The 12,268-nt window shown below is 41.1% G+C and overlaps 1 protein-coding gene across 4 annotated transcripts in view; it reads left to right on the top strand.

Moving 5' to 3' along the window:
- Window positions 1-11,121, top strand: part of NPNT (nephronectin) — an 82,610-nt gene extending 71,489 nt beyond the window's left edge. For all 4 annotated transcript variants that reach the window (XM_042935765.1, XM_042935763.1, XM_042935764.1 and 1 more), the window contains 2 exons: window positions 6,660-6,916; window positions 8,271-11,121. In XM_042935765.1, the coding sequence (XP_042791699.1) occupies window positions 6,660-6,916; window positions 8,271-8,381 (368 nt within the window). In that variant the 3' untranslated portion in view covers window positions 8,382-11,121. The remainder of the gene's footprint in view (window positions 1-6,659; window positions 6,917-8,270) is intronic.
- The last annotated feature ends 1,147 nt before the right edge of the window (window positions 11,122-12,268 follow it).

The raw sequence follows: 12,268 nt of genomic DNA, 5'->3' as shown, positions 1-12,268 counted from the left end.
TTCTGGGGTTGCTCCAGGTTTTACCAATTTGGATGAATTGGATCTTGAACTTGCATATTGAAGGCATACCAGCCAAACGGAGTAGAATGACTCAGAGCCCAAGGAGAAGGTGGCAGTGTGTGCTGAAAAAAATTAGCTCTAAAACATTAGATCAATAGGCGATATTTAAGAGGGTGAAATGTATGGAGAGTGAGTGCAAGGTATGGCTCATGGTCTAGAAACCAACTACACACGTGTGGGAAGGGGAGGAAGTGCCTCAGTGTAAACAGATTCTAGGGGTCAGACTGAAAACTTCAGGAAATGTTGAAAATTAGGAACTTTTTATTGTTCCAAGGAAGGAGACAGGGAGCTAGCTCTCAAGGCACTGTCTCCCCGTGGGGTTAGTACAGGAAGCTTTCATTCAGTGTGTTAGGGGGAAGGGGCAGGAGGCTTGCATAGGCATTTTTTGGTTCAACTGTGCACGCCTAGCATGTAGGCATGCGGGTGCATACATCGTATATTCAAAAGATGGCATAAAACTGCCCCTAGGAAGAAATCTTAGTATTATAACGAGCTGCAGGTAACTTCAGGACAATCAGGGGGAGCTTCTTAGGCCCTCATCTCCAGTCCAGCTCAGACTGGCTCACGTAAGGGGCCAGCAGGTAAAACATGTTCCTTCTCTGCTTTTGTCCCTTCCCTCCTCCCTTCTGTTGATAGCTAGGATGCACAGGGAAGTTACTCAAATAAGAGAGGTGAAAGCCTTTTTGAGTGGAATCTGTGTCATCACTGTCATTTCCATAGACATAGGATATTTTTTCCAGAGTGGAAAATCCACTTTGGTGGGTTCGTTCTCATCTGAAAAGAATAGAGATAATTGTAGGTCACTCATAAGAAAATGACCTAGATGGAAAGGTAGCTTGAAGCCTATGGGAAACAAGTGAAGAACCAAAATGTTTAGCTTGGGGAAGAAGTGATGGAGCAAGACTGCTTTTCAAATACTGACCAACAGCAAGGGGATGAGAAGTCAGATCAGTAGGTAAAAGCTACAGGAAGATCAGTTTTGGTTCACTCTCGGAACTTTGCAATCAACAGAGCTGTCTAAAAAGAACAGAATGACATGGAAATAGGGAGGTCTCCCCTGGTGGGGGTGTTTGGGTGACATACAGCAAGAGGTTGTTTTGAGCAGTGGATAAGGGTTGAGTTAGAAAACCTCATACACAGCCTCCAAGAGCCTCTGACTCAGATTCAAATGCCCCCAGGTCATCCCAAAGAGATTACTGAGCAGCAGGGCCCTGGCTTGGAAAGTGGATGGAAGACCAAAGGGTGGCAGAGTGAAAGAAGGGATAGCAGTGCGTGGCATATGTCATGGTGGAATTGCAGACAAACTTTTTAGAATATGGTGGGAAAATCTAACCAAATACTGATGGAAATACTATTAAAGCTTAGTATGAAAAATGCCTATTTTTCTTCTAGGAAGTTCAGGGGTGTGAGTGTGTGTGTATCACAAGCTAAGACCAGAGCAGAATATAACCAATTTAATAAATGATTCCTTTGTATTGCCTAATTACCAAGCTTATTGTTTACTTGCTTCTATCTAGATTATGCCATTTGTAAAGGAATATATATTTGGATTTCCACAGTTACGACTGATTTTAATGTGCATTTCTTATGCAAGATCCAGATCTGCAGATATTCTCATATGCTAATATCTCTAAGAAAACCCTCAATTAAAACACACTTACAACTTTGAGAAACAGCTGCAAAGTAAATTCATTTGCTGGCTGTTCTTCCTGGTGCTCATTAGGTTTTGTTTAGCACATTCAGTCTTCAACCTAATTGTGAGATAGTGGAATTAATACATGCCTCTAAGGGACAGAGAAGATTGTGCTGCTGACTGATGTGATGTGCTGCAGGCATGTGGCTGTGGCCCTGAAGACACACCCTTCTGTAAATGTCAAGGCTTGACCCCGGGATGGGGGTGGGGGCTTTTCCTGAAACCCCAATCTCTGGGGATCAGGGTTAAAGGAAGCTGACTCAATGCTCTGTCTACTACTGATCACTACTCACTTAAATATATAGCAAGCCAGCATGTACATGCAAGCGTGTCTGTTGCAGCATTAAATATTATTTTGAAATACACAAACATGGAAAAACAAATCAACAGTGAAAATACAAGCTCCCTCTCCCAGCCCTGGCTCCCAGTTACCCTCTCCAGATGCAACTAGTTTCTTGCTTATCTTTCCAGAGGGATCTTTTTCTACACAACAGCATCTTGCTTTTGTCATTTGAAGATACTGTCCTTTCGTTTTTTTAATGTCTTATTTTTGAGACAGCCGGCATGAGCCAGGAGGGGCAAAGAGAGGGGGAGACAGAGGATCCAAAGTAGGGCTCAGTTCTGGCAGCAGAGAGCCCGAGGTAGGGCTTGAACTCATACTGTGAGCTTAAGACCTGAGCCAAAGTCCAATGCTTAACTGACTGAGCCACTCAGGTATCCCAGAAGATACTGTCTTTGAAGAGTTTAGAGGCACATGGACTTTGAAGCCCAAAGGCTTGGGCTGAAACCCAGTGCCACTACTCACCAGCTTTGACTTGGAGCAAGTTATTTAAGTGGAGATGGTAATATCTATTAAACATATGTAAAATATTTAAAGCAGTGCCTGGCCCACAGTTACCAATAAAACAGTATTAGCTATTGTTGTTGAAGATTGTCCTGTAAACAGAACACCCTTATTCTTATTTATGGCTGTTAACTCCATTCCCTCTTCGATGTACCACACTGTATTTAACCAGCCATCCACTGAGGCACATTTCAGCAGAACAGTGCTCCAGTGAAGATTGTCCGTGTATCATTTCATATACGCTTGAATATATCTGTAGGATAAATTCCTAAATTGGAATGGCTAGGTCACAGGGAATTAGCATTTTGAATCTTGATAAGTTCTCAAAATTGCCCTTCATAAGAGTTGTAGCAATTTATGCTTCTGCCAATAATATTTAAGAACCATTCCCAATAGATCTTACCCAACTATTTTTTTTTAAGTTTGAGAGAGAGCACGTGCACGCAGGGGAGGGGCAGAGAGAGGGGGTTAGAGAGAATTCTAAGGCCCCCACACTGCCAGTGTGAATCCCGACGGGGCTCTTGATCCCACAAACCGTGAGATCACAACCTGAGCCAAAAATCAAGAGCGGGACACTTACTGACTGAGCTACCCAGCTGCCCCTAAATTATTTTTATCCTTGCCAAATTTAAATGTGACAAGGCCTCCCCTTTTAATTTGACTTTCTCTTATAGGAAAAGATGGTCAACTTTTCACAGGATTTAAGTAATTTTTTTTCTATGATGCCCTTTATTTTGTGCATGTTTGATTTGTAAAGCTCTTTAGATAAAAAGGGAACCTGGTTCTTTTTATGTTTTTCAGATTTTTTTTTTTTTTTGCTCATCTTACTGTTTTGTGCTATTTTTATCTTAAAAGTAAAAATTTGGAGGGCGTTTGCTATGATGAGCATGGGTGTAAGTGATGAATCACTAAAGTCTACTCCTGAAACTAATACTGTATGTTAACTAACTAGAATTTAAATAAACACTTGAAATTACAAAAAAAACTTTTAAATAAAAATTTGAAACTTAAATGTTCTTCACGAAGAAACTGGCTAAATTATTAATGGCATACTTGGAGCTATGAAAAATGTCTATTTGTTGACATAGAAAAATGGCTAATATATTTCATGAAAAAAAGGAAGTTACCACACTGGGAAAATGTTTATACTCATGTGCATTAGCATTCATATATCTCCATAGGACAATGTTCAGAAGTTAAAATGTTAGTAATTATCTCTGGCTTTGGGGATCATGGCTTATTTAAATTTTCTCTATGCTTTTGTACTTCTGTTTTTCCTACAGTGGGCATTACTGTATTACTTCTGTTTAAAAAACAAAAAATTGGAGTGCCTAGGTGGCTCAGTCAGTTAAGTGTCTGACTTTGGCTCAGGTCACGATCTCACCGTTCGTGAATTCGAGCCCTGCATGGGGCTCTGTGCTGACAGCTCAGAGCCTGGAGCCTACTTCAGATTCTGTGTCTCCCCCTCACTCTACCCCTCCCCTGCTCATGCTCTGTGTCTCTCTCAATAATAAACGTTAAATTTTTTTTTAAAAAACAAAAAATTAAGCCCTTTGTATTTGAGAGGTAAATCCCAGCAAACTGTAATGATCTTAGTTGTCTAGCTAGGCTGGTTTCTCAGCAAGGCCATGATGTATAAGTAAAACTGCCAAACTCCCCCTCATTTTCTTTTGGCCACACAATTAATAGGTAAGGTAATGGACATTATGTTGTTGTCTTTGTAAATTGAAGTTGTAAAGGCACAAACCAGTGTAGAGTTACAAATAAGTACATTCAAATTTTATCACCTAACTTTCTGGCAAGTTCTGCAGCATTTATTGTTTCTCAAAAAAAAAAAAAAAAAAACACTTTCGATACTATAATGCTTTAAACTGAAACCATGAAAGTGTCTAATATAGTTTTATATTTAAACCAGTATTTTGGAATCAGAAGTAGAATTTTTATCTAATAGGTAACTTGTTTGAAGCACGAGATCCATTTTTCCCTTAGCTACCACCGCACCCTGGTAACATTTCCTTTTAAAAAGGGAAAGAATCCTTTAACGTAAAACAAAAACCTGGTTCCCCCAGAGCAACTCTATAGAGGAAGAGCAGTGGTGGCCTCGCTCACCGCTCACCGTGATTTACGCTGTAGCTTTAAATACCTGTGCAAAAGGACTAGTTGACTCTCGTCAGGATGTCATGGTTTGCCTGCAGTGTCTGGCATAGAGATATTAGCGAACATTCCACAGGGTCTTAAGGTAATCCTTGTTTTCTTAAAACTTGCAGGTTAACTGTAATAACCTTATATCTTAGTCTTAACCCAAATACCTGTGATGATTCAAAGCTGACTTACAGGGAGACATGTAAGCCCCAGCTAAATGTTTTGGCCCCAAATATTGTTTGGATTAATTTGGCAAGGCACAGGGACAGGAGGAAAAGAAATATGTGTGTGTTCGCTGAGTCAAGTACATGCCTCAAGGACTATTTCCCCTCAGGTTTTTGCTGTGTTCTTGGAATATCATTTATTCAACACATGACCTCAAAGCCCTACCATGTGGCAGGAATGTAAAACGGGGTGGTTTGGAGGAAAGGTTGGTCCTGACATCAATGAGTTCACGGTCTGCTGGGGGACAGAAACCTGTAAACCAGGGATTTCAGTCTGAGAGCAGCAGGCGCTGCATAGGAGGCCAGGCAGTTCTGAGCGCAAATTGTTTCCCTGCCCCTCACTGGCTAGATGACCCCTTGGGTGCCCTCACCTCTCCAAGCCTTAGTTTCTGCAGGTGCACAACAAGCCAAATTCATGTTCACTTCAGAGACCAGTTAGCAGGGCTGAAGGTGTTCCCTTTAAAGAGCCTGGCACAGGGAAGTATATGCTAGTCACCTATTTGGTCCTTTGAATGCTCAGAGGGAACTTAGAGCAGTCACTTGAAGAATAGGACATCCCCCAAATAATCTTGTCTTACACAGATTAAGCATAAGAAAGGATGGTTTATCTTTTAACTGAGAAATAAGTAGTGTCTCTACCAAAACAGGTACATGTGGTCAGCATTCCAACCACATATTTCTTACGGACAAATCAGTGCTAAAACACAGGGTTGTTTTTCAGTTGGCTGTAATAAAACAGCTGGTGGGGGGATGTCACTTGTATATGGACTGTTTCCAAATACTACTTGCAACTTTCCCTCTCTTGGGAAGCAATATCCCCCCACTTCACTGCTCCTTAAACTACCCGCCCCCCACTATTGTGGTTACTCTAACAATAGGGGGAAGCAAACTCTGTAGCCCTAGAGATCTGAGGACATCATCAGACTGATTTGTCCAAATTGAAAGTGTTTATTAATTTGTGTACATGTAAATGTAATAAACATTCTATATATTAATTATGTATAATGTTACAGATTTGCTTTGATATAAACATGTCTTAAGCTACTTACCTACAAAAAAAATTGATGCTCCAGGAAGATGTAGAGGTTTCCAGAACACCTCTGCATCTTCCTGGGATTTGACGTACTCCCATGTAAGAAAAACAGCAAAACTGACCTTTGCAAAGGACCCTTCTTGCTTTAGAGATTAAAAAAAAAAAAAAAAAGTGGAGAGAAGAGAGAATAAACAGATCCAGTGCCCCTTTAGATCACTGTCTGCTCTGCTGCCTGGAGGTTAATTATCCACATAGAAAATTCTCCCTGACAATTTAGAGTCAGCCAGCCAGCCAGCTTGACAACATAATCAGACGCTGGTGAGGATCAGGAGATGGGGAGCTTGTGTCTTCCCTTGTGTGTCTGCTCATACTCAGCAGGAAATATTCATGGTGTTAGGATTACTAATTATCTATCGTGTCCTTGCCATAATTTGTACTCTCCAGGAGCCAAGTATTTTCTGTAAATACAAACCATAGAATTTAAAGTAGGCATAGAAATAAGATCCCCCTCCCCACCCCCGCAAATGTGGAATTCTGTACAAGGGACTATCCCAGTTTGCAGTTTCTGCAAAGTAAATCTTACTTAAGTTTCGCCATCCATGCTGTCTGTGCTAGAAAGGGATGTCGGCACGTACACACACAGCCCTGCTTTTCCCATTCCAGGTGGACAATATCTGACAGTCTCGGGAGCCAAAGGCCCAGGGGGAAAAGCCGCTCGCTTGGTGCTACCTCTCGGCCACCTCATGCATTCAGGGGACCTGTGCCTGTCGTTCAGGCACAAGGTGACTGGGCTGCACTCCGGCACGCTCCAGGTGTTTGTGAGAAAACACGGTGCCCACGGAGCAGCCCTGTGGGGAAGAAATGGTGGCCGTGGCTGGAGGCACACACAGATCACCTTGCGAGGGGCTGACGTCAAGAGCGTAAGTAGAACCGCGAAGGAGGCAGAGCCTGGGAAGTTTTCCTTTCAGAGGAGAACTGTAGGATCTGAATCTGAGGGAGCCTTGTTCTCTTCATTAATTCAGGCACAAAGCTTTGTTTTTCTGGGTATGAGAGCTCCGTTCATTCATTGCCTCTTCCTTTAATCCCTTTTGCTGCTGCTTATGTTCTTCGTTGCAACCTCTGATCACTGCCACTCTCCCCCCAGCCTTGGTGAAAATCCCCTATTTTTAGTGAAGAAAATTCAGGAATCGAAAAGGAAAAAAAAAAAGTTAACAGCAACTTGAAAGGGCAGAGGGGGTGAGCTTAACTGTTGCTGCTTTTCCTTTTTCTTCAACTCCTTTATTTTTCAGAGTTACCCTAAAGTTTTTCTTTTTTGAAGTATTTCTTTAAAGGCTTTTTTTTTCCCCTTTGCCTCAGAGATCATAGTTAAACAGCCTTGGGTGGGAACCCAGAACAATATGCTTGGGAAGTCCTATTCAGGAGAGGATGTGGGAAAAGCTTTGATTGAGTATGTAAGTTTTATCTTAAGTTATCAAGTCATAGGTGGCAATAAGATGCACTATAGCATCCCGCCGAAATAATGTTTTTGGAGGAGCATCTTTATGCTCCTATTGATAAACCTTGCTATTAGGAGATTATGCATAGGTGACCACAGATATAGTTTCGAGAAACTATGTTAAAAGGGATAGACTCCATTTATATAAGCTTTTATCAGTCTTAGATTTATTGTACTCTTTGAAAAAAAGTGTAACATTGTCTGGAAAAAAAAAGGCATTTCAAATCCTAGCACAGGAAGGTTTCTGTTTTTAAAAAAGCAAGGATGATCTACAGAAGATAAAATACAAGAAAGTTTTTGTTCTTTACGTAGGTAAAACAACACTGTGATTTCAGTGTGGTGTTTGGTCTGAGTCCATTTTAGGCCAACAAAGTCAGCCTAACCCAAGGAGGAAACAGCAAACATCCACGATAGGCGGCATGATTATGATCTTCCAGAGTTTTGGCTCTTATTTCTACATCTTTATATCTGTCTCATTTACTTCTGTCCTTGGTAATCTTTCACAAAGTGTCCGCTTCATAAACATTCCTAAACTGAAGTAGTCTGTCATTCAGAATGGCTTTTTAGAGAGTAACATGTGTCTGATTAACAGTTTACTCATGATTTCAGTTTCTACCAAAAGGCAAGCCTCAGGTGACCCTGGCTATGTTCTAGTCTTTCCTTCTGTCGAGTAAGTTTACTGTTTGGTTTTGGGGGAACGTTTGCCTTTATTTTGTGAAACGAATGGGCATTGGGAAGGGGCACAGGAGGCTTGACTGGTGTGTGCATTCTCTCCCTAGGTCATCTTCAGAGGTGAAAAAAGGCGTGGCCACACTGGGGAGATTGGATTGGATGATGTGAGCCTGAGAAAAGGCCACTGCTCTGAAGAACGCGAGCAACTCCCGAACTAGCAATGAACTCCCCCTGTGGCTCTTTTCTTTTTCCAATCTTCACCTCCTGTCCTCTCCTCCCTCTTATCAGGCATAGGAGAAGAATGGGTCAGTGGGTCAAGAGAAAGTCTGGTGGGTGACCCACACCTTGCTGGCCTGCTTTTGTGCAATTCCAGTGAATAGTGACACCCTCCTTGGAATATAGGGGGCACCTGTAGACACATCCAAGCCAGCTTTCGGTGTTGCTTTCCATCCTGTGTCTTTTTTGGGAAGGGCCCTGGCATGTGACCTGTGCCATCGTTCCTTCTGGTTACAGGTGTTCCCAGTAGCAAACCATGGGAGAAGTTTTCAAAGGAAATCTGTGCAAATGGCCATTCTGTTATCTGTTCAGTGTTGTACCATGAATAGTATTGACTTCCCCTAAGAGATGTTGTACAATGTGCTTGTGAAATTGGTTTCTCCCCTTGGCTTGTTAGCTCTGGCCTGACCTGAACTCTGACTTTTACTGCCATTCACTTTATAAAAGAAGGGTGTGTAACTTATCAAGATGCATTTATTCTCGTTATCTGTATTTTTCTTTTAAAGACATGATGTAGAATGGACACGTAATCCCTTGTTAGTAGTATTGTGTTTCATGTAAATGTGCTATTGATATTAAGTAGTTACGTGTTCCTAATATATACAGACTCTAGTTGCAAGGGAAAAGGCAGCTTGTGAGCTCTTGAATTAAAAAATACCCGGTGAAATGTCATCCAGTTCCATGACCTTATTTTGGCAGCAAGAGAAAATTGGAAGAAATGTCAGGTGTGGTAGTGGAGGGATGAATTTTTTCATGGCCTTGAGTTTGATCACGATACAGGATAGCGAACCATTCATGTGGACAAGAAGCTGAAGTTTACATATAAAACTCTCACTGTTCCAGGGTATACTTTAAAACCAACAGTTTTTACCATAATAACATGGCTCTCTTTGGTAATAAGTAAAACATGTTGTAAAAGTTCTGGTTGTTTCAGAGAAAAGATCCTGTTTATGGAAGGATGAGGGGAAGTGTGGGGGAAGCTCCGTTGGGACAGGTTTTCATACTGTTTTAGATCCGCATACATGTAGGCAGGTCTAGCTCCTAATGTATGTGACGTCTTGTCAGAATGGGTCAGGGAGCAGGTCCTGTGCCTGGACGCATTGATGTGTTGGAATGGGACTCACGCACACATTAGAGCAATAAAATCTGGGAACCCCCCCCAAACCACATTTCCTCCCTGCCGATGTTACCTATATATGAAAAAAATACCTAACTTTTAAAAGGCAACTTAGTCCTGAGGCTTTTACTTCATTCCTGATTAAGTAATCAAAATATTCTCTGCTGTTTTTGCCAGGAATCACAAAGATGATTAAAGGGTTGGAAAAAAAGATCTATGATGAAAAATTAAAGGAACTGGGATTATCCAGCGTGGAGAAGAGAAGACTGAGGGGCAAACCATTGCTGGTTTTCAAGTGTATGAATGGTTGGTACAGAGAGGATGGTGACCAGCTGTTCTCCATATGCGCTAAGAATAGAACAAGAGGAAACAGGCCTAGACTGGAGTGTGAGAGGGCATTTCCTGGCAGGGACAATTGTTAAATTAGAATCCTTTGTTAAAAAAAAAAAAAAAAAAAAGTTAATCTCTCTCCCTCTCCTCTTTCTCTCCCTCTCCCTGTCTCTCTTCTTTCTCCCTCACCCTCTTCGAAGGTTTAAAAATAGATAAAAATGTGTTTATTTAAGATGGTTAAAGATGTTCTTACATCAAGATAGAGTGACAGATTACAGAATCTTCCAAAAGCTGTTTTGATCCTATTACTAGGTAATGAAAATCTTCGGAACTTAGTCATTCGGATGAGGCCAAGGTCTAATTTAGGCATTTACCTCTTAGCCTCCGAATGGAGGAGAATCAAAAGGGGGAAAAAACCCATCAAATGGGGAGCTCACTGAAAGATCTCTCCCTTTATGGCAAACCTAACAGGATTAAAACAGTAAAATATCTGTCCATCATACTCCTTTAAGAATATTGTGTTTTGGTTTTGTTTTTTTTTTTTTCCCTATCTCAATGATGTCCTAATGTGGTAGGGTTCATTTCTTTTTTTGGTAAAAGTATAACCCTTTCACCTGTTCGGTGGATGATAGTTCAGGTTTTTAAAGAGACCATAGCAAGGAACAGAGGCTAGAGAGTTGTTTTTTGTTTTGTTTTGTTTTGTTTTTTAATCTGGTGCATTCTCTCTGCAATGTGTGTGACAAATTGGCCACTGATAGAGAGTGCTATGCTATACTCAACACCAGTTTCAGGATCCTTGCTTCACCCAGCCGCTATAATTCAGTTTCATTTGTCAATGGGAATCTCCCAAGTTCCACAAATTTACCTATTTTTCCAAAAACAAAAATTACCAACAGAGCATCTTTAGTCATTTCACTTGGTGAAGGCAGGATGGGAGCAGGGATGTAAATCTGTGAGCCTTTGAATAGGGGCCAGATGGTATGGATTTAGATCCATTTTTAATGATTCATTTCCTTTGTGGTCATTTAACTGCACAAGTGAAGAGGAAAGGGGGAAATAATTGAAAATGTCACTTTTAGGTGCCAATAATGGATTGCACTAAACTGACAGAAGTTATCCAAAGTACTGTATAACATCTTGTTTATTATTTAATGTTTTCTAAAGTGAAAAATGTTAGTGGTTTTCCAAACAGCCAAATAAAAATAATTCTTTGTAAATAAAAGCACTGTTAATGACACCTATTGTCTGTTATTGTTTGAGTTTTGTTTTGTTTTTAGTCGGGAGAATACTGGAGTAGTCTGAGGTTTCACGAAGGCCGTCTATCATAGAACCCCTCTTACTGCTTGGAAGTGACCCACATCGGGATGCTTTCTAGGCTATGAAATAGGAGACCCTCTTCATCAGCACGCACAGGGCACGTCTTACCTTAGCAAATTGCTTTAGTTACATTCCCTTGTACCTCACTTCAACATTAGCCTCAAGTCCTTTTATAGGAAGACAGGATAAACTAGAATATATCAATATATAGGAATTAGAAGTGAAAAGCCTTTTTTTTTTTTTTTTTTTTTTTTTTTTTTTTACTAGTGTTGGTTTTGTTTATGGTAGTTTACTCGTATTCCAATAACCTTTCCTGATGGAGAAAACAACTATAAGGAAACAAAACTAAGGACATCATTCAGGATTAAAAGTTTTCCTGACAAGGTAATAAGGTAATGAACCCCCATCCTGACACTGCAAACTGTAATGAGGGATAGCCCTGGGGGCCCCCTCAACAAATTCCCCTGTTGCAGGACAAAGAGGAAAATCTGGCGTTTAAAAGAGCCACTAGCAGGGGTGCCCGGGTGGCTCAGTCAGTTAAAGCATCTGGCTCTTGATTTCAGCTCAGGTCTTGATCTCCTAGTCTGTGGGATCGAGCCCCAGGTCAGGCTCTGCACAGACAACACGGAGCCTGCTTGGGATTCTCGATCTCCCTCTCTCTGCCCCTCCCCTGTTCGTGCTCACTTGCTGTCTCTCTCAAAATAAAAACAAAACAAAGAGCAATTAGTATACAAAAGATCCAGCCCTAGACGAGGATGTGGAGAAGAGGGAACCCTCTGAAACTATTGGTGGGAATGCAAAATGGTGCAGCCGCTCTGGAAAACAGTATGGAGCTTCCTCAGAAAGTTAAAAATAGAACTACCCTATGATCCAGCAATTGCACTACTAGGTTATTTACCCAAAGAATACAAAAGTACTAACTTGAAGGGATACATGCACCCTAATATTTATAGCAGCATTATCAACAATAGCCAAATTATGGAAAGAGCCCAATGTTTATAGACAAATGAGTGGATGAGGATGTGGTATGTATATACAATGGAATATTATTCAGCCATAAAAGAA

Source organism: Panthera leo, chromosome B1, assembly GCF_018350215.1.
Source record: "Panthera leo isolate Ple1 chromosome B1, P.leo_Ple1_pat1.1, whole genome shotgun sequence".
Taxonomy (NCBI): domain Eukaryota; kingdom Metazoa; phylum Chordata; class Mammalia; order Carnivora; family Felidae; genus Panthera; species Panthera leo.
Note: the sequence above shows the minus strand (reverse complement) of the source record. Positions and strands in the feature narration are given on the sequence as shown.